Source organism: Musa acuminata, chromosome BXJ1-7, assembly GCF_036884655.1.
Source record: "Musa acuminata AAA Group cultivar baxijiao chromosome BXJ1-7, Cavendish_Baxijiao_AAA, whole genome shotgun sequence".
In the NCBI taxonomy this organism is placed as follows: Eukaryota; Viridiplantae; Streptophyta; class Magnoliopsida; order Zingiberales; family Musaceae; genus Musa; species Musa acuminata.
Window position 1 is genome coordinate 35,475,727 of NC_088333.1, and position 19,860 is coordinate 35,495,586.

At 41.7% G+C, this 19,860-nt stretch overlaps 5 protein-coding genes across 6 annotated transcripts; 3 read left to right on the forward strand and 2 right to left on the reverse strand.

Moving 5' to 3' along the window:
• Positions 1-3,982: 3,982 nt before the first annotated feature.
• LOC135679126 (photosynthetic NDH subunit of subcomplex B 4, chloroplastic-like) lies at positions 3,983-5,315 on the reverse strand. 2 transcript variants are annotated; one of them, XM_065192555.1, is made up of 6 exons: positions 5,138-5,308; positions 4,992-5,036; positions 4,757-4,919; positions 4,620-4,675; positions 4,480-4,551; positions 3,983-4,286 (listed from the first exon to the last, which is right to left on the reverse strand). In XM_065192555.1, exons 1-6 carry the CDS (start codon positions 5,231-5,233, stop codon positions 4,158-4,160), a joined length of 561 nt encoding a protein of 186 aa, XP_065048627.1. In that variant the 5' UTR covers positions 5,234-5,308; the 3' UTR covers positions 3,983-4,157. The 2 variants fall into 2 exon arrangements, with proteins under 2 accessions (XP_065048627.1, XP_065048628.1); XM_065192556.1 differs by having other exon boundaries at positions 4,216-4,376; positions 5,138-5,315.
• A 1,967-nt stretch (positions 5,316-7,282) lies between these two features.
• Positions 7,283-9,234, forward strand: LOC135679127 (transcription factor MYB106-like). Its single transcript, XM_065192557.1, has 3 exons — positions 7,283-7,543; positions 7,664-7,793; positions 8,337-9,234. The coding sequence occupies exons 1-3, from the start codon at positions 7,315-7,317 to the stop codon at positions 9,196-9,198; spliced, it is 1,221 nt and encodes a 406-aa protein (XP_065048629.1). The 5' UTR covers positions 7,283-7,314; the 3' UTR covers positions 9,199-9,234.
• A 4,925-nt stretch (positions 9,235-14,159) lies between these two features.
• LOC103992167 (1-aminocyclopropane-1-carboxylate oxidase) lies at positions 14,160-15,611 on the forward strand. The gene is made up of 4 exons (XM_009411773.3): positions 14,160-14,330; positions 14,418-14,641; positions 14,731-15,067; positions 15,137-15,611. Exons 1-4 carry the CDS (start codon positions 14,226-14,228, stop codon positions 15,425-15,427), a joined length of 957 nt encoding a protein of 318 aa, XP_009410048.2. The 5' UTR covers positions 14,160-14,225; the 3' UTR covers positions 15,428-15,611.
• A 46-nt stretch (positions 15,612-15,657) lies between these two features.
• On the forward strand, positions 15,658-19,473 carry LOC135679129 (uncharacterized). Its single transcript, XM_065192560.1, has one exon. The coding sequence runs from the start codon at positions 15,878-15,880 to the stop codon at positions 16,334-16,336; it is 459 nt and encodes a 152-aa protein (XP_065048632.1). The 5' UTR covers positions 15,658-15,877; the 3' UTR covers positions 16,337-19,473.
• On the reverse strand, positions 18,623-19,192 carry LOC135679715 (vegetative cell wall protein gp1-like). Its single transcript, XM_065193697.1, has one exon. The coding sequence runs from the start codon at positions 19,190-19,192 to the stop codon at positions 18,623-18,625; it is 570 nt and encodes a 189-aa protein (XP_065049769.1).
• Positions 19,474-19,860: the final 387 nt, after the last annotated feature.

Here is a 19,860-nt window from a genome sequence, read left to right on the forward strand (position 1 = left end):
GTGTCAACATTTAAGACGGAAAGGTAAATTTCGTAAAACAAATCATCAAGCATGATTCCATGATAACATCATTTTAATATCTTAATATTCATCATCAAGTATGATTTTAAAAAGTATGTTCAAGAGAAATCATTAAGACCAAATGCATGATACACTCATTTATTTTCAAAATATTCATCATGTTTATTTTCATGAGATTCACAAGATTGGTAAAATAAATTCATTAATTTCAATAGGATAAAAAATTCATTTCCATTTCATACAATTGATTTCATGTGAGGGTATTCAAGTCTTTTGTGAAAACATGTATCATTATTTAAAATCGAAACATAAGTTTCGTGATGAAGCCGTCAAGACCAAACACATTATGATATCACATCTATCATCAAAAGACTATCAAGAAATTCATACATAGATGTACATGCAATATGTCATCTTAATATGTCATGAGAATGTCATCTTAATTCGTCATAAAAACGATTAGACCAAAAACATGTTAATCTAAAATGAGAGTTTCAAATCAACATTTACTTCAAAAACTCATGCATGACATAAAATCATCAAGATACACAGGCATGGATTAATCCTAAGCATTATCACATATCATATAATTATCATCCCTAATGTTGCATACATCATTCAACATTTCAAAACATAACATGCATGAAACCTTAGTAATATACTTTTCATGATCAAATTTTTTAATTTTTCAAAGATGCTAAAAAGAAAAACATGATTAATTTTTGAAAAATAAATTTTTATTTCCTATTCCTACTATCTAAATTAAGCACTCATGAAAAACTTCAAGTAATTTCAAAATAATTTAAAAGAGTTGAGTTACTTACCTTATAGTCGAAGCCCATCAAAGCCCAATTCACCGTTTCACCTTTGGAAGTTCTTGATTCATCATTGGTTGCCTTCCTCTTCTTTGGCTTCTTCCTCCGTTCAAGTTCATTATTTATTTTAGATTTTTGTTTAATGAACTTATTAAGATTTAGTGTTCGAAGTTCAAGTTCATCATTGTCCTCATCACTTGAGTCATCGCTCAAGTGGTATTCATTTGTCCGGAGTTCCAAATCCTTCGTATTCTTTGGAAGGTGGTGCAAGTGCTAATCTGGTTCAAAATGTTCCAAAAGTATCATTTCATAGGTCATTAATGACCCGATTAATTCTTCTAATGGAAAATCATTTAAATTTTTAATCTCTTGTATTGCGGTTATTTTAGGATCCCACCTTTTTGGAAGAGATCTTAAGATCTTGCTTACGAGATTAAAATTTGGAAAAGATTTACCAAGAACTCTTAGATTATTGACGACATCCGTGAAACGGGTGTACATGTCGCCTATAGTCTCGCTTGGTTGCATTCGAAAAAGCTCAAAATCATGCAATAAAATGTTAACTTTCGAGTCTTTGACTCTACTAGTTCCCTCGTGTGTGATTTCAAGTGTTCGTCAAATATCAAAAGTCGTTTCGCACGTAGAAATCCGATTGAACTCATTTTTGTCCAAAGCTCAAAATAAGGCATTTATAGCCTTTGCGTTTAAAGAAAAAATACTTCTTCACCAAATCCGACAATTCGTTCATCAGTTTAGAGGGAAGTTGAAAACAGTTTTCAATAATATTCCATAAATCCAAATTTATAGAAATCAAGAAAACTCTCATTCGAGTTTTCCAATTAGTAATGTCCAATCCGTTAAACAACGATGGATGAACAACCGAAAAGCCCTCTTGAAAGTCATGAAGAGCCATTTCTCTCAGGTGTAAATACGAAATGAGAAATATCGGGCTCTGATACCAATTGTTAGGATTGGAGCGGCACTAAGAGGGGGGGGGGGGGTGAATTAGTGTAGCGGATTAAAACTTATAAGTTTGAAACTGAATTCGTAAATACGAGGAGATTTCGTTTCGATAATAACTTGAGTAGATGAAAATCGAAAACTAGCAATAGTGTAAATAACAATTTCAGGAAAGTAAGAACTCACACATTCAAGGAACACACCAATTTAAAGTGGTTCAGTCAAAATGACCAACATCCACTTGCGAAGCCTTCTTCGAAGAGGCTCCTAACTTCCACTAGCAAATCACTTTGAAGGGGAAGGGCAAATACCCCTCTTATAACCTTTTACAAGTGGTTCATACTCTTACAAATTTTCAAAAAGAAAGAGGGAGGTGAACACTCAAGCTATTGAAAACAAAAACTTGCTAAAGGCTTTGCTAAGACTTTTATCTCAATCTCTTGCTTCTCAAAGGTTGTTTTCTCAATTGAGAATTGAGGGGTATTTATAGGCCCCAAAAGGATTCAAATTTGGGCTCCAAATTTTAAATTCTCTTGGGTTTCCGAGGCTGGCGGTGCCATCGCCTATCAATTTCAACATTGACAAAGTTCTAGCGGTGCCACCGCCTACACTATTTCAGCTCATTGGTTGGGCTCCAAACTTGGCTCAAACCAGTCCGAACTCGGGCCCAATTAGCCCCTACTTTAGTTATAAGATTAACACCTAATCCTAACCATAATTTATGTGCTAACTATGAATTTAAAGACATTTTCTAAGCTATTATAAAGTCCGCAAGTCAAGACTTCTTCCGGCGAACTTCTACACATACAAACCAAAACTCTACTCCGATCTAAACAATTATTATAATGCGAATTGACATTCTGTTGCCCGACACATCATTGGTTGGCGCTTCGTCCGATTTTTCAGCGCATCATCCTCTCTTGTAGCTTGTTGCCCAATCGGTAGTTAATCTCCGCAACCCTGATATCCTTGAAGCAATTCCGCTCTCCTTAGCCCAATGCCCGATGTCCGAAGCGTTCTGTCATCCAATATCCTAATGTGATCTCCTCTGGCGCAACGTCAATTCCTCATGCGTCAACTGTCTAATCCTGATCGAGTAGACCTACATCACTCAAAATGCAATTAAACATCTAAATACAATCAATTAGTTTCATCATCAAAATCCGAGATTCAACAGCAACTTCAGAAAATTCATACAGATGGTAATGGAGCAACCATATTGAGAAAGACCTTACCAAAAGAAAGACAGGAGATGTGCCGACAATTAGTCTACACAGTTTCACATTGAGGAGTCATGAGACAGCCTCCCTTATAGGCTGAAGGGGGAGGCTGTTGGGCTAACAACCCATGAGTTCAACCCATAGTGGGTTTTAACAGCTCATGGCCTACCTCTCTTTAACCTAAAAACCCTAACCATTTTAACAAAAGAGTGAGGCGGCTAGAAAAAAAAAAAAAAGAGATGCGAATAGGGCTAGAATACTACAGCTACGTGATTCTAAAAGGGATGAGAAAATGACAGAAAAACAAGAGAAGAAAAGGGAAGAAAACTGTTCTTAATCATTTAAGCAGTGTTTTCATCTCAGGTTAGATCAAATCTAGATTCTTGTTGTGATTAATTAGGAGATTTTGGATATTGTGCACAGTAATTCACGTATCCTAGTTATTCTCTTGTGATTATTGTTTCGGTTTTGGGCAAGAGACTTTGAGATTTGTATATTCATTATTCTTATAATGGATTTTCTCTGGTTTGCCTTGGGTTTTTACGTTTTACGTTGGAGGGATTTTTTACGTAAATCTTGATGTTCTATTTAATTATGATTTAATTTTATTCCGCTATGTGTTATGATCTGGTAATATTTGTTTGTATACAAAAGATTCTCTTAATATCCTATCAATATTAATTATACCTTAATATCATTTTTGCAATTGTCGAAGAACAGGAACCAAAAGGGAGGAGCACAAGTTGTCTTGGGCTATGAGGGATGGAAAGCATGAGCTTGATAAGTTGGCTGCCATTGCCCAAATGGTTATTTTAGCATGCTGAGATTACTGTATGAAGTTTAAGATCTCTGAGATTGGTCATGACAGAGAAGGCTGACACTGGTTTACAAAAACGATGTTATGATCATTAATACAGGAAATTAGGTGTTCTCCAATCAGGAAAGAAGACTATGTTAAGATTAGTATGATGATAAAAGCAGGACACTTATTCTTGATTTAAGTAGCTGAATTGTAGTACATGAGCTGAATGATCGAACAGAGTTATGTAATGGCGTCCAATCCGATGTCTCTTATATGAACTCGGCTGTTCATTTAGCATATCAGACATGTTCTTATGTGATCTAATTCAAGTAGCCTTCTTCACTTGACAAGCTCCTCTTGTTTTCCAGCTTCTTCCAGCTCCCGCAGCCCTCCAACCTTTTGCTCAATTTCTTCGATCAACTCCTCCCTCCATAGCTCTGCTCTTGCAGCTTCTTCGATGTCTTCTTGCTGCTCGATCGCATTTTGAAATCTATCAATATATCATGAAATCGTGTAGAATGCTGGAGGAGCTCAAAGACTCCCGCACTCAACACTGGCCTGGGTGTTTTGTGGACAGACACGTGAGGATTCTTTGTCTGATCTAAGCTCGCAGGCATTTCAGTGTGATTGTGGATCTGATGGATTCGAGAAGGTAAATTACCTTTTCATAGACCCAGTGCACAGTTCCATCTCCTCCATCTTTGCGATACTCCTCTCCGTCGTAGAAAGGATCCTACAACCATGTGCTTGATCGTCAATAATAATAGCTGCAGGAAACGAAGAGGCAATCTGCAGTCTTACTTTCGTGGATCCAAAGAAACAGCATCCCCAGCAGGTGAACATGATGTACATAGTGTCTGCACAAACAACTCACAACATGGAGAAGAACACATGAGCCTGAGAGGGAAGGAGATGATTCTTAATCTGTTTCCACTTACAAACGTTCTTCATAGCTTCATCGCTGAGATGCCAAATTGACTTGTGCACCACAAAGTCCCTCTGATTCGCCACATGCTCTATCATCACGGCCATCAGAGGCCAATCCGGGAGAGCATTCGACTTCCACGAAGAGCTCCTTCCCTGCCTCTTCCCCTCATTACACTGCAAAACCCGTCTTCATCTCTCGAGAATCCTCAGAAACGCTACTACTGAGCATGGAAAGGTGAAGCCTACCTGCGACAAGCCAGTGGTCCACCTGGAGGCCGGAAAACTTCTCAACTGCAACAACAGAGCAACCGAGAAGTAATGCACTGCTTCAAAGCACAGATTCCAAAGAAGGCGAGAAAGCAAATTTGGTGAATGATCAGATGTTTATCTACTGCTTTTGGGAGCAAGCACAGGTTCCCGGTGGTTGAATGAAGAGCAGGCCTGCGGACATGTGGCTTCGGTGCCGAGAAACCCATGGCTGCCTCCATCACTGCTCTTGGATGCAGGCTTCAGGCAAGGCGGATTTGGCCTGGAAGTCTTGTATATGGTGCTGAGAGTAGATAAGATAAGGGACCTTTTGCTTCGAATTCCTTTCCACATAAAATATAGTGGGTTGAGTAAGTCCAAATAAAATATAAACGGCAGTCATTCTCGAGGGATTATGTTTTACGAGGAGTTCATTGTACGCTCAAGATCACGTGTATGAGATCATGATCTTTATTATTGGTAGAATCATAATAATATATTATTAAAATTTTATAATTTATAATTATTGTAAAAGCTTAGTAATAGCATCTATAAGTTGATAGATGACGAGTCTTAAATCATGATAACAAAGTAAAAATCGATAATCATATTTTTTTTTCAAGAGTAAAATATAGGATTAACGTATAGATATGTTATCTTGATATTATCACTATATATAAATAATTTGTATTGAATCGTCGTAAAAGTAAATGTTTGATATTTAGACTCTGTAACTTGTTTTTGTTTTACGATGAATGTTTGTTTCTATCATTAATTTGACCATTCATTCACTTCACACCATTCAAAAGCTTGTTTTGGATGAATGTTACCAATCTTATAAATCTGTGACAGAGAAGACCGGATTATGCTAATTGGATTATCAAGAGCCTTGATCAGTGACAAGCCATGAGTTCATTTTCACCATTGTCTCCTTTCTCTTTTCTTTCTTTACCATCTGCTGGTGTTGTGTGAATGCCTAATGATCCACAAAGGGCCAACGAGAGTAGTACATTATCCAAGAATCTAATTTCTTGGAAAGAGTCATGAATCTTTGGCCCTTACAGTCCCTTTCGAAGGTGACTAAGGACACTATGAGCAATGTACTACTCTTTGACTCTTCCTTTGATCCTTTTGGGCAATCTTTATCCTGCTTTTACCATCAGAATTAAAACCATCTTTCCATTATATTGAACTTGAATCCAAAAGTCAACAGGTCAAGCACCATCTGCTACCTTCATTGTGGAGATACATTGCAGTCAGAAAGCATTCTTTCACCTCAGTGGCAAGTGGAGTACTGCTTTTTCTAGAGCTCTTTCACTCCCTGGCGGCCTTTTCTAGTTCAAAGAATCCATTAAAAGCAGGCCCTCGACATCACTGTTTATGGAGTGTTAAATGACATCATATTGCTTAGCAATAGAAAGGAAAAACTGATGTCAGGAACAAACCTCCCTCTTGTTTAGTGCTACATTTATTCTCTCTACAATGACTGCTGCATTGATGAAGGCTGTGAGATAAGTTTGATGGTGAAAGAGCTCTCGAGGAGGAGATTTTGATCGACGATGGAGAGACTTTCGAGTACTGATCCGAGTTGTGGGTGTGGATGCGGTACACAAGCAGGTCGCCCTGGTAGAGAAGAAGCTAATAACTCGAATCCATAAATGTATTAGGTGAAGGAGTCAGTCACGTTGCCATGGTTGGACACCACCATGTTCCTGTTCCACTACCAACGCATCTCAAAGGGGACCATCGATTCCTCTTGTTCACCATCACACGACCGTCTGACTACAGATCCCACGTCTGTGCTCGGATCGGACCGGTAAACATGGAGGAGCATTAACTAAGAAGCTGTAGACCATATTGTCATGGTGAAAACCTCCAAGGAAACCTCGTCTCCTCATCAGATTGATGATAGCAGCAGCTTCTGGATGAGGAATGGCAGATCTTAGACAGGTAGATCCTCATCCCAAGCATAAATCCTCTGTGACTCCAGCAGGTGCCAGTTTTCGATTCGTCCGACCTCAATCCGCTTGGATGGATTCGGAAGACGCTCACCCTCTCGACTTGATCAGATAAGGAGAGACTATGTGTAATAAATTGGAATAGTCGTACATGAAGTATGGATGTAAGATTTACTGTTCATCCCGATGAATCTTCGAACGGAGACGCTATCTATCAATGGTTTTCTTACACTATTTTTTGTCGTATGCATTACATTAATGCAATAGGTGCGATAAATATCATGATGTGTCCACAGACACACACCTTTACACAGTAGTTTTGTCTGCAATTTATGTATGAAGACCTTGCTTTGGTGCGCCCATTTATGCTTCACCATTCCCACTCCCTCTGTCACTGGCATTCGAGTTCCACCATAAAGACTCCACTTCTTGGCCTTGCTGCAGGTGAAGATCTGAGTGAGATGGGTCGATCACCTTGCTGTGAGAAGATTGGGCTGAAGAAAGGACCTTGGACTCCCGAGGAAGACCAGAAGCTGCTCGCCTACATTGAGAAGCACGGGCACGGGAGCTGGAGAGCGCTGCCCGCCAAAGCCGGTGAGCCACCTGAGCTATCTATCTATCTATCTATCTATCGATCTATCTATCGTCGTCGCGAATGCGTAGAAGAAGATGGTAGGAGAGAATCGTGATCCTTCTTCTCCCCGGTAATTGCAGGACTGCAGAGGTGTGGGAAGAGTTGCAGGTTGAGGTGGACCAATTACCTTCGGCCGGACATCAAGAGGGGGGAATTCAGCCTCCAGGAGGAGCAGACCATCATCCAACTCCATGCTCTCCTTGGTAACAGGTGACTGCAAAATGTTGCTCACATCTTGCCAGGCATATATTTTTATTCGGTAATTTATAATTTTTTACAGATCGATATCAAGTCTGTCTTTAGAATCAATTTCAAAATTCAGCTTCCATGTTTTTGGTACTCAATTATTTCCAACATAATAATCCAAAAGCTACATTGTTTGCTAAGTTTGAAATGATTCTTTGCACTGCATGCCAGAAGCCAGTGAAGGTCTCTGTTGTAATGATCACTTGTTCTTTCTGCAATGCAATTCTGGAGGTAGGCCTTTGTCACTGAAAAATCCATATAAGCAAGCTTTTCTAATCATCCATTACCTTCTCGTAATTCGGCTATTCTCTGCTTCAAATCCTTCAAAATTCACCAACAAAAAGTTAAGCGTATTGCTTAATAATTACTGTGGAACTCGATGAGAAAGAACGAACGACAAAAAACAGAGCATGTTCTAGATGAGATTTTTGAGTTGATCTAAGTCTATTAGTTCAACAGCTGTTGTGATGATGCTGGTTGACGAGAGTCCTATTTCCTCTCTTTCAGGTGGTCCGCAATTGCCACCCATCTACCCAAGAGAACAGACAATGAGATCAAGAACTACTGGAACACCCATCTGAAGAAGCGACTGGCCAAGATGGGAATTGATCCCTGCACCCACAAGGCCAAGATCGACACGCTGAGCTCCGCCAACGGCCACCCCAAGAAGGTTGCCAACCTCAGCCACATGGCTCAGTGGGAGAGCGCACGCCTCGAAGCCGAGGCCCGCCTCGCGAGGGAGTCGAAGCTCCGTGCAGCATCCAATTCCACAATCCTACCGCAGCAGCAGCAGATGGGAACCTCTTCTTCCTCATCCTCCACGACCCCACTGCCGCCAGCTCCTGTCAACCCATGGCTGGAAGCCTGGTCCGCGAAGCCGGCTACTCAGGGCGAAAGGATCGACCTGGAGTCGCCCACCTCCACGTTGAGCTTGGCGGAGAACTGGCTGCCGATCATGGCGTCAGGCACTGAGCTGGTGGACGGCAATGCACCGGCCGAGGCAGCGGCGACCCATCAAGAAGGTGAGAATCTGGAGCCAGAAGACGCGGGGTGGAAATGCGTAGCGAAGGATAGGGTGGACTGCTTCACAGGTTTCTCCATGGAGGCCTTCGGCAGCGAGGCGCCATGGCTTTCGGAACCATACACTTTGCAAGCAGGGTATTCATGGGGCCAATTAGGAGCAGGTTTCACTGCAATGCTGCTGGGTGACTCCGGGGGCCAGAATACTTCCGACTCCTGCGTCCAAGAGGAAGAGGAGGAGGCGACCGGACTAGTGGAGCGAGAGGGGAACAAGACCTACTGGAACACCATTCTCAACTCGGTCAACTCTTCGGCCTCCTCCAACTCTCCCCCGGTATTCTACCACTGAAATCTAAGTACTTGCCGGGAATTCTTTAACGTACAAGACCTCTCTCTGACATCGAATGATAGTATTCATCCACCGCAATGTTAATGGCACTACTCCGCATCCAAGAAATAAAGAACGAAAGTAGGTGATGTGCTTGTAGTTTGTAGTTCCTGGTTGTGATCGCGAATTGTAATGCTTGAACGAGAGAGAGAGAGATGCAACAGTACTTGCAGCTAATATTTGTTGTGGATGTTCATCGAGAGCTAGTCTTATAGTTTATATAGCGTTCGTTTTCCATCATTGAGGAGGTTTTCAGGATCAAAGCAGATGTCTAAGCTGTCTTTGGAGTCTCACGAACTCCTGTCCTCCACAAATGGCGGAGGTACGACACCTGTGACCAGCAACCCATGTTCTTCCATCCAGTCTTCACGCCCAAAAACAAGTCATATGTGGATTGAATTGTGGCAGTGAAACAGAGTACTTCACCCTTATGGAGTCAAGAGTCCAACGCCTTAGTCGCATGAACAGACAAAACCCACATGCTCGTAACTCCATGTTCTCCCAGAAGAGTAAGAAGCGAAAGAAATGTCTGCAGTAAACTTCTCCAGTTTTACGTCAACTACACAATGGTCAGAAGGAAAAATCCAAAGAAGATCACATTCATCTAACATCAACACAACGAACATGGTAACATACATGAGGCTTGCTAGAACTTTCTTCTTTCTTTGGATAAAAGAGCATTCATGGTTTACATCTACATCTACATCTACATCTACTCATGCAGATCTGAGCTTCTCCATAGTGGTATGTTCTCAGGTAAATGAGTGTTACCACAATATATATAAAGCCGTCCTGAAAGCACGCACATCGACTGCTCTCCTGCCTTTAAATCATGCAAGTTATAGTCATAAAGAGGTGGTCCATCGAAGGCCCTACAGTTCATGTACACGCAAGTAGTCATCTTCTTTCTCGTCCTCATATTGGAGTCAAACCAGACCAACCGACTAAGATAAAGATGCGAAGTGAAAGCACATCCCACAACCTACAGCGCTGATAGGAAAGGAGCATGTGATCAGCTCCATGGAGATTGGTATATGTCCCCATCGCCTCATTTAAGACTGTGTTACTGTTGCTTCCCCTCGCCCAAGGCTTCTTCTCACACCTACTGGAAGACGACTAAGCCACAGTCGGGAGTCTTCCTGTGGAATAAGAAGTAATCACAAGTGACCTTACCAAAACCGAGATGCTGAATTAAGCCCTCTTACCCTACCAAAGCGAAGCTTAAGCATAAACATCCCAAGAAAAGGGATGAAGGTGAAGTGTCATCCTGGTGTAACGCAATTAATACCACATGAGGTAGATGAGTGGAAGATGCACAGACATGTAGATAACAAAAAGAACAAAATATGTTCCCAAGCTTAGAAGTGCATGCCTAAGAGATGTGCTCGAAGCTAGTTGAAACCTTGGAGAAACAGTGACAATGTTAATGCAAGATTATGTTTATCTATGATCTCTATGTAACATGAGGCATAATGACTAAGCCTCAGGAAACTCCACCTCATAGGCAAAAGAATTTTACAGTGGAGAATGATATGATAGAGGAAAGAAGAATTCGAAGAAGAAACAGAGATGTACAAAGCTTAGTTAAGAAATGTATAATAATAACAATACTAGAAATGAAATTATGCATTAAAAAATAAATGTAATTATTTTTTTCTTTTTATTTTTTAACATAAATATTCAATCCACTAATAACATCATAATTCATCTATTTATATTTAAAAAATAAATGTAATTAATAAGAATACAAGAGAATTTAAATCATATCTCATATAATCTTACCCTCATCTCATTGCATATCCTTGATATAATATATTCTGATTTTTTTATATATATATAATTATTTTTTCTTTTATTTCATTTCTAATATAAATATCCAGTTCACTAAGAACATCAGGATTCATCCATTTATAACTCAAAATATAATTCTAATTAATTAGAATACAAGAAAATTTAAAACCATATATGATATAATTTTTTTCGACTGATCTGAATCTATCTGATGTTAAACTGAATCATTCATAATTTTCTTCTCATTTTTTACATATCTTTTCTTTTTCTCTTCATCTCTTCTTCCTTTTTTTTACCTCTTCTCTTTCTTTTGGTCACGATCCTTTATTTCTTCCCCCTTTCTTTTGTTCTTGTCTTTCCTTTCCCTCCCCCTTCCTTCCCTTCTCTTCTTCTTCGTTCTTCCCTCTTCCTTTCTTTGTTTTTTTCCTTCTCCTCTCCCTCTTCTCTTCTTCTCTGTTCTTATCCCAAGCCCTCCTCACTTGGAGAGGTGGTTCTGAGGGGGCGGTGGGAAAGCGGTGTCTGCGCCCTTTTTTTATATTTTAGTCCATGTCATTTATCTATTTACAATCTAGGTCCTTTGCTAAAATTACTAATATTAAAAAAATATTCAAAGAATATTTTATCTCTGTAAGGAAAAAATATTATTGATGTTTTAATCAACTTGATTCAAGTTCAAATACGTAAGGAAGTCCGAGGATCTCTAACGTGATAACATCGAATTCCTCTAACGATCAAATTAATAATATGAGATATGAAAATATAAATATCAATAATTCGAGAAAATTCTTCTTTTATACCTTATTGTAAAGAGCTCCAAGGAAGTTTTGTAACTATCTTTAACTGCACACAAAGATTTGTCGTACATTCGAATTTGAACTAGTTAATCCAAAGGATGGATCCTATGTCACAAGAGTATCACCCCCACCGACGATGACGACGCTCAGCCTTCTAACACTTTCACCCATACATTCTTCCTGCTGAGGTTTGCAACTAGAGAGAATGTCCTTCTCTGTAAGTTGGGAGTGCAGAAATATCACTACTAATGACTCACTTGTGACAGTAGGAGACCCAATTTGGGATGTGGAATTGGATCTATGTAGAATTGGGCAGTATCCTAACACCATAGCAAATATTGTTCCTTTCCCACAGGCTCCTAATGCTAATGTCCAGTTGAAGTAGATTTATTTGATAGACCTATGAAGCAAAGCCATTCTTTCCATATCACTTTACACGGCTAAAGCACGCAGTCTAATGGATGATGAAAGGAACCTAACCACTCTTACTGCACTGCATGTGAATGGTCACGCATCAAAGCAGGCCAGAGAGGAAGAATAAGATGCAGCAATGGAGTTCTTTCCCCGGCTGGTGTGTGATACAACTTCAGTCCCAGGAAAAGCAGAGGATGCAGAGCAAGCTGTTCTTCTTCCCTGAGTCGTAAAGCTTCTTTCACGCTACTGTAGTGTCTCTGTTGACAAAAGGTTCTTTGGCATTAGGAAGATGTAGAGCTTGACTTCTAGTTTGGGAGTTTGTGCCCTGGTACAGGAATCTTCTCACTGTGGTGGTGAACCAGTGAGTGAAGTCGATGTTAAATGCTACCGTCGACAGTGTGATCGTGTCTCAAGTGGGTTTTCTTACAGTACGTGTGTGTCTCACAGACATAAACATGACTCTGTTGACAACAGGGTGAATTGGCATCATCATCCTTTACCTGTCCCTGATTTGAGCTGTAGTGCTGCGCTCAGCCAGCGTTTTATCGAAGAAGATAAACATGCGTGAGCCTACATGCACCAAAGCTTGCCGGCAAGTCATGCATAGCTGCAAACATGTGACAGGCACCGAACCAACAATTGAAGAAGATACGATAAACATGCGTGAGCCTACATGCACCAAAGCTTGCCGACAAGTCATGTTTGGGTGCACAATGTGTCCTCATCTTACTTGCACATCTGCTGTTGCACAACAGCAGATTGCATGGAGGTGTTTTTTCCGGCAATGCAATCTTTGATGTTGGTTCTCTTTTCTCTCTTCTTGCATTGTTTATAGCTCTGTTTCTTGTGCTCTTCTTTCACGTAGATTCATAGCGTAGCTTAAGTTGTTATAGATTACCTGCTTTACTGGGCAAACTTGTGCAACCCAGGAATATTCCCATGTGCATCTTCTTCCTGTTTTCCTCTGTCAAACTGTTCTGTTCATGATGAGGCAGCACCGAATCTAAGAGAAATATCCTAATGTTGATTGATTTAACCTCATAAAACTTGAAGCAGAATATGCTTGCCGCTTTCATGTGATCAATTGAATTGTTTGCTTGCTTCACGAGAACACCACATTCTGAACCCATTGCTTTCTTGTGGCCACCAACCGGAGAAAGGGAGTCTATATAACTAGCCGAGCGAGGATTTTCCCATGACCTGTTCATCTCACGTAGAGATGGTGATTTGGTTATAGTTATAGCGATCTATGATCGAAGAATGAGAAAATACCCAGATAACGGAGATCCATGCGTCACCAGATGGAACCTCGGCCGAGTGACACTGTTTGCACACCGGATACTTCATGTTCACGGCAATGGCCGACATGCCGAACAGCCATCGAGCGTTGAATGTAAGGCAGGAATGGCCCATTTCTCACATATGAGAGGGATACGAGTGGAAAGGGCGCTCTAATGAGCTGTGAATCGAAACAATTTCTACCTATCGATCCCTGTTCTTTTGATATGAAGTATAGCCAACAGGTCAAGAGAAGACGAGTACACACGCATCGCCGATGCTGTGACGTTACTTTCTGAGGTTGGCAATTTGTCACTACAATCCAAGCGGAAGCCATGCACGCGAGGCGTCGCCATGGAAGAACTCAACAACATGATGCCTTCCCGGGTCTCCTCAAAGGGGAGAGACCGATGGAAGCAGCCAAACTTGGTCCCCGATCGTGATGGGACGCGAGAGGTGGAAGCAAGGAGGGTGGAGAACCAGGCCAAAGGTGGTGGGGCTGAGAGATGGCCAACTGGGTCACCTTATGGAATCGGCTCCGTTACGTCTTCCACTGCTGTTGCTCTCGTCGATAGATCCTTCTCCAACTTTGCTTCTTCATTCATTTCGTCCCTCGACGTCAAGAACGCCTATAAATTGCCTGGTAATCAGCAGCACCTAGCACACTCCAGATAGAAAGCACAAGTGCAATCAGGGAAGAAAGAGCGTGTCATGGATTCCTTTCCGGTTATCGACATGGAGAAGCTTTTGGGAAGGGAGAGAGGAGCAGCCATGGAGATCCTCCGAGATGCTTGCGAGAAATGGGGCTTCTTTGAGGTGCTGAAGCATACATAACTGGTTTTGCTTCTTTGAACTATATATATTGCTAAAAATGTACTATTTGCGCATGCAATCTGTGTGTAGATTTTAAACCATGGCATCTCACATGACCTCATGGATGAAGTGGAGAAGGTGAACAAAGAACAGTACAACAAATGCAGGGAGCAAAAGTTCAACGAGTTCGCCAACAAAGCACTGGAAAACGCCGACTCAGAAATCGACCACCTCGACTGGGAAAGCACCTTTTTCCTGCGTCATCTCCCCGTCTCCAACATTTCTGAGATCCCCGATCTTGATGACCAGTATAGGTTGCACGATCTGATCATGATGTCATCTTCTAGCCTTGTCTTTTCACCTTGCTCATCGTTTCGTTTCTTGGGACGATGACTGCGTGCAGGAAGGCGATGAAGGAATTTGCTGCAGCGATAGAGAAGCTGGCAGAGCGGCTGCTCGACTTGCTGGGTGAGAACCTGGAGCTGGAGAAGGGGTACCTGAAGAAAGCCTTCTCTAATGGATCCAAGGGGCCAACCTTTGGGACCAAGGTCAGCAGCTACCCACCATGCCCACGCCCGGACCTGGTGAAGGGCCTGAGGGCGCACACCGACGCCGGAGGCATCATCTTGCTCTTCCAGGACGACCAGGTCAGCGGCCTGCAGTTCCTCAAGGACGGCGAGTGGCTGGACGTGCCCCCCATGCGCCATGCCATCGTCGTCAACCTCGGCGACCAGCTCGAGGTTTGGGTCCTCTTTGCTCTCGTTTCCGCTGCCCGTCGTCTGTGATGTTGAATGCAACGAGGTCTGCAGGTAATCACCAATGGCAAGTACAAGAGCGTGGTGCACCGCGTGGTGGCTCAGACTGATGGCAACAGGATGTCGATTGCCTCCTTCTACAACCCCGGGAGCGACGCTGTGATCTTCCCGGCCCCCGCTCTTGTGGAGAAGGAAGCGGAGGAGAAGAAGGAGGTCTATCCGAGGTTCGTGTTCGAGGATTACATGAAGCTCTACGTCGGGCATAAGTTCCAGGCCAAGGAGCCAAGATTCGAAGCCATGAAAGCCATGGAAGCAGTTGCCACCCACCCAATCGCTACCTCTTAAGTGACAGCCCCCAAGTTAGTGCATGTCGCTGTACTTCGCGTTAGGAAGCTGTCGTCTATGTCTATGTAACCCGATGGAAGCGTGGTATGTACGTGTTTGAGCCTTTTCTAATGAAGCAAGTCATATAATATATATATATATATATATATATATATATATATATATAAATAATTACTCTTCAAAATTTTCTTGAATTTTCTCTTTTGTTAATCTTTTTATCCCAATATTTGATAGGAATCCAAAGATTAAGAAAAAAGAGTATGCTAATTAATTAGGGATCATATATACTGTTTTAATCAAGAAAATTTCCAGATTTCTGGATTAGAGGCCAACCTTAAGGGGATTAGTACTAAACCGCCCATCTTTACCTATCTAAACACAGCCTGCCGGAGGAGTCGAAGAACTACAAAACCCTAAACCTTGACTACTACTCCTCTTCCTTCCAGAATCATGGATTCTTCTCCTCCCTCGCATGCCAGATCCGATCAAGATTCGCTACCGACCGCCTCCGCAGCTCCGGACCAGACGATCGCGGACGGGGGAACAACGGTGGCGGCGGACGACGGAGGAGAGGAGAAGAAGGGAGAAGCGAATGGAGGAAGCGAAGTAGAGGAGGAGGAGGAGGAGGAGGAGGGGGAGTGCGGTTTCTGCCTCTTCATGAAGCGCGGCGGGTGCAAGGACGCCTTTGTCGCGTGGGAGAAGTGTATGCAGGCGGCCGAGAAGCGCGACGAGGACATCGTCGACAAATGCTCCGAGGCCGCGGCCCTCCTCAAGAGGTGCATGGACACCCACCCCGACTATTATGAGCCCATCCTCCGAGCCGAGCAAGCTCTGGCCGACGCTGCTGCTGCCGCGGCCGCCAGTGATCGTGACTCGGAGGATGAGAAGAAGAAAGGGAAGCATTCGTGAATCCCTATGCCTCTTCTTATTCTTTTTTACCTGATGTCTTGGGTTTCCCCACGTCTTCTGGTTTGACATTGGATTCGTGGATGGATGGATCGATGAGTTCCTTTTAACATAGCTCTTCTTTTAGTTATCGAATCGTGAAATTAATCCACTTTGGTAGGCGCCATGTTTGGGGAACCTAAAGCGATACATTCTTCCTTTGTAGAACTAGAAAATTTTGAAATCATGCACAAATTTTGGTTCTTGTTTGAGTTATGTCTTCCGGTTCGCATAGCTATGATCTACCCTTTTAGTGATTAATTGATTACATGATGCAAACCCTTAGGACATGATATCTGCAATTATATTATAGATTGTGAATCTTTATCTGAAATATTACCATGGTATGGTAAATCGAACAATTTGTTGGAATTGTAGTGAGTTCACAAACATTTTCTCTTATACACAGCATAATATCACAAAAATGATTGAAAGGAAGCAAATGCTTAGAACCCAAAATTTATGTCTTATAAGAGCTATCTCTGCCTTTGGGCGTCGAGAGAGATTGTCAGGGTTGAAAGTTTCTAATGACTTTTATATTTAGTGTTTTGTGCCACTAATTTGTCAGAATTAAATGAGATTTGTTGATGGTGAGATTAGATGCCAGCATTATTTGAAGTAAACTGCATCTTATACTCTGCAACCATGAAAATTATCGCTGTATCAAACTTGTTTTCCTTGTAGTTCATTAATGTTCTTTTTGAAACTATTCCTGCTATATGATCAGCAATATGATCTAGTCAGTTTCTAAGTGATTTTTCTAAGTTTTACATAGAATCTGTTGAACTCGTATGTTATTGATGGCTATTTCATCTGTTCAATTTCTTCTAATTTACTGATGGCCATTTCTTATCTCATTAAGAAGTTTCAAAATGGAATTTCTGTTAACTTTTAGCACATTAGATGAATGATATCCACAATTCTGGGATAATTTTCTATATAGTTCATCGTTTTTCTAATTGGTGCTGGAGATTCTCGAGAAAATTTATAAAATAGAATTCAACAGTGTGCGTGTTGTATCAAACTTTAGGAGTAATGATTCCTTTGTGGAATCTAATCTTAGCTAATCCACCATGAACCTCTGCCTCTCTGATGCGACACTTCTACTGTGTGTTGGTGTCATTCTTTTCATGTTCTAATTGAACCGATCACATTGTCTTGCCTGCTTTAATACAGGAATTGATAAAAAATGCTTGTTCATGTTACCTATTTCTACCTCGTCTCGATCAGGAAGGATATTAGGTTGATAAGAGTGTAGAAGAGCCAAATACGAATAAATGTTTAATCTTTAAGAGTCTCTCAACTTGTGGATAATTGTTGAATCACACGATACTGTATTCCCTTATGTATTACTAAAACAGAGTATGCCTAACTCACAATATTTAGGTTACCATTCCTAGCGATTCATTTGAAGTTGCATTCTTCTTTATGTGCATGTGCTAAAAACATGAACACTAAGGATTTTGTTGGGATCACATATGTGACAACCAACAAATTGGATTCGAGACCCCCAAGTCTCACCTTTGCCATATGCGATGATGTCTGAATAAAACTCACACTATAGTTATCTTTAACAGAATATCTGATCAGATCATGATGTTCCGATTAGTAATGTTGATGAGTGTTATTGGCAGATTTTTATTTGCTTTTATACCTGATGTTCAATGTCAAATATGCAATTCACTCGTCTAAACAGGTAGAAACTTTGGGAGAACATGTTCTGTAGGCAACCAGCTAGTGAATGCGAGGCTGATGGCAAAAGTCTTACTCGGTACATGTATTCTTATTTTTCTCATCTCCATCAAACGCAATTGTCATGGTTCATATTTTATTAACTTTGTTAGTGTCCTATATTTTTTTTAGCCAAATAGAAGCTCAAACTTGCTAAGCTTCCATGTTTCCGATGCAAATGAATGTAAGCATGCCTCATATCTTTTTGGTGATCACTCCAAATAATAATTTGCCAAGTTTACATGATAAACAGTCAAGTCAGTTCGGTTTCAATTCTAACCAAGTTTAATTTTGATTCGAATTGAACCGTGATCCGGGCTAGCTACGAGAAGGCATGGCTTCAAGAAGTATTGCCTTTTCCTTTTATGTTCTTGAAGCAAACAAAAGGGGCAGCAGCTCAAGCATCCGTTTTAGCTCTTATTCAAGTACATTGAATCGAGAAAGTAAGGAACACTACATCAAACTTAAGCTTCTTCATCTTGTACTAATGGTTTGGAGTTTCCTCAGTGTATCAACACTTCACTTCACAGTGGGCGTCGTTGCAAAGGACCCAGACCTGATCTTTCTCCTTGAGCTCTGGATAAACTCTGCGGCCTTGTTGTTGATGGTCTTCGTCCTCGTCACCGCTGCAGTCGGTGGCGCTGGCTGCGGTTCAGCCACTGCTGCCGGTGGTGCTGGCATGGGCACTGCTTTCTCTGGAGCTCTTGGCACTGTTGTACTCCCAGGTTTGTAGGTAGTGGCAAGGGGAGGAGGTGGAACTGGAAGAGGTATAGGCTTATCTGTCGTTGGAGGTGGTGGGTCAACCTTCTGAAGCTGTTCTTTCGCCGTTGCTGCTCGCACAGGCTTTGCTGACGGAGGCAGGGTGATGGCATCGGGTTCTGGTAGTTTAGCTGGTTTTGGCTTCGTTGCAGTAGCAGGACTGTGATCGGTCTTGTGGCCGTTCATGCCGAAGTCGGAGTGGTCAGCGGTGGCGGGTTGCTTGTGGAAAGTTAGGCGACGGATGGGCCGAAATGCTGCGTTGAAGCAGAGGGCATTGAAGAGCCTTTCGCACACGCCCAACGGCTTGGAGTCTGCTGCATCCTTTGCCATTGGAGAGTTGGTATGCCGAAGACTGGAGGTTTTGGGTGAGCGAGCGAGTTTTAATAAGCCCTTGATGACCCTTTTGAGAGAGAGAGAGAGAGAGAGAGAGAGAGAGAGAGAATATAGTAATGCATGGTGTGCCGGTGAGGTATATGCTGGAAGAGAGAGAGAGAGAGAGGGATGGCGTAGAAACGAAGTGGGAACGAAAGCGTATCGCTTTGCTTTCTTTTGTGAGATGCCAAGAAATTTTTGCTCTGTTTCCTGCGATGGAATCGTGTTCTGTTGCCTCATCGACTTTTTTAGGGGGAGAGTTCACATTATTTAGATGAAAGCAAAAAAAGCCAATGAAAGAGAGAAGATAAATTATAGTAACCAAAAGTGGACCACAACATGAGGCCCTGCTGGTATTTGACAAACAATAATGGAAACTCAACTGAGCAAACACAAGCAAGCACACCACCAAGTCAAGAACAAAGATTATACTCGATTTGAGTTCACTCCTAGAAAGATTGTCTTCTTGTTCTATGTTTTTTATATGCCTGTGATTAGGAAGAATCTTTGTACATATCAGCAAATTTTACAACAATTGTAATTTTACAACGATTAAGAAGAAGCTTATCAAATTTCGGAGTGTTACTTAAACAAGTGCCACAATATGATAACAAATTCTGAATATC

What these genes read in the sequence shown, in the direction of transcription:
- LOC135679126 (XM_065192555.1), bottom strand. Translation starts at nt 5,233, where the DNA reads ATGGAGGCAGCCATGGGTTTCTCGGCACCGAAGCCACATGTCCGCAGG. An exon ending in TGTGCTTGCTCCCAAAAGCA is followed by an intron (nt 5,037 to 5,137) that starts GTAGATAAACAT and finishes CTGTTGTTGCAG; the next exon opens with TTGAGAAGTTTTCCGGCCTC. An exon ending in GGACCACTGGCTTGTCGCAG is followed by an intron (nt 4,920 to 4,991) that starts GTAGGCTTCACC and finishes CGGGTTTTGCAG; the next exon opens with TGTAATGAGGGGAAGAGGCA.
- LOC135679127 (XM_065192557.1), top strand. Translation starts at nt 7,315, where the DNA reads ATGCTTCACCATTCCCACTCCCTCTGTCACTGGCATTCGAGTTCCACC. An exon ending in AGCGCTGCCCGCCAAAGCCG is followed by an intron (nt 7,544 to 7,663) that starts GTGAGCCACCTG and finishes CGGTAATTGCAG; the next exon opens with GACTGCAGAGGTGTGGGAAG. An exon ending in CATGCTCTCCTTGGTAACAG is followed by an intron (nt 7,794 to 8,336) that starts GTGACTGCAAAA and finishes CCTCTCTTTCAG; the next exon opens with GTGGTCCGCAATTGCCACCC.
- LOC103992167 (XM_009411773.3), top strand. Translation starts at nt 14,226, where the DNA reads ATGGATTCCTTTCCGGTTATCGACATGGAGAAGCTTTTGGGAAGGGAG. An exon ending in AGAAATGGGGCTTCTTTGAG is followed by an intron (nt 14,331 to 14,417) that starts GTGCTGAAGCAT and finishes ATCTGTGTGTAG; the next exon opens with ATTTTAAACCATGGCATCTC. An exon ending in ACCTCGGCGACCAGCTCGAG is followed by an intron (nt 15,068 to 15,136) that starts GTTTGGGTCCTC and finishes CGAGGTCTGCAG; the next exon opens with GTAATCACCAATGGCAAGTA.
- LOC135679129 (XM_065192560.1), top strand. Translation starts at nt 15,878, where the DNA reads ATGGATTCTTCTCCTCCCTCGCATGCCAGATCCGATCAAGATTCGCTA.
- LOC135679715 (XM_065193697.1), bottom strand. Translation starts at nt 19,192, where the DNA reads ATGGCAAAGGATGCAGCAGACTCCAAGCCGTTGGGCGTGTGCGAAAGG.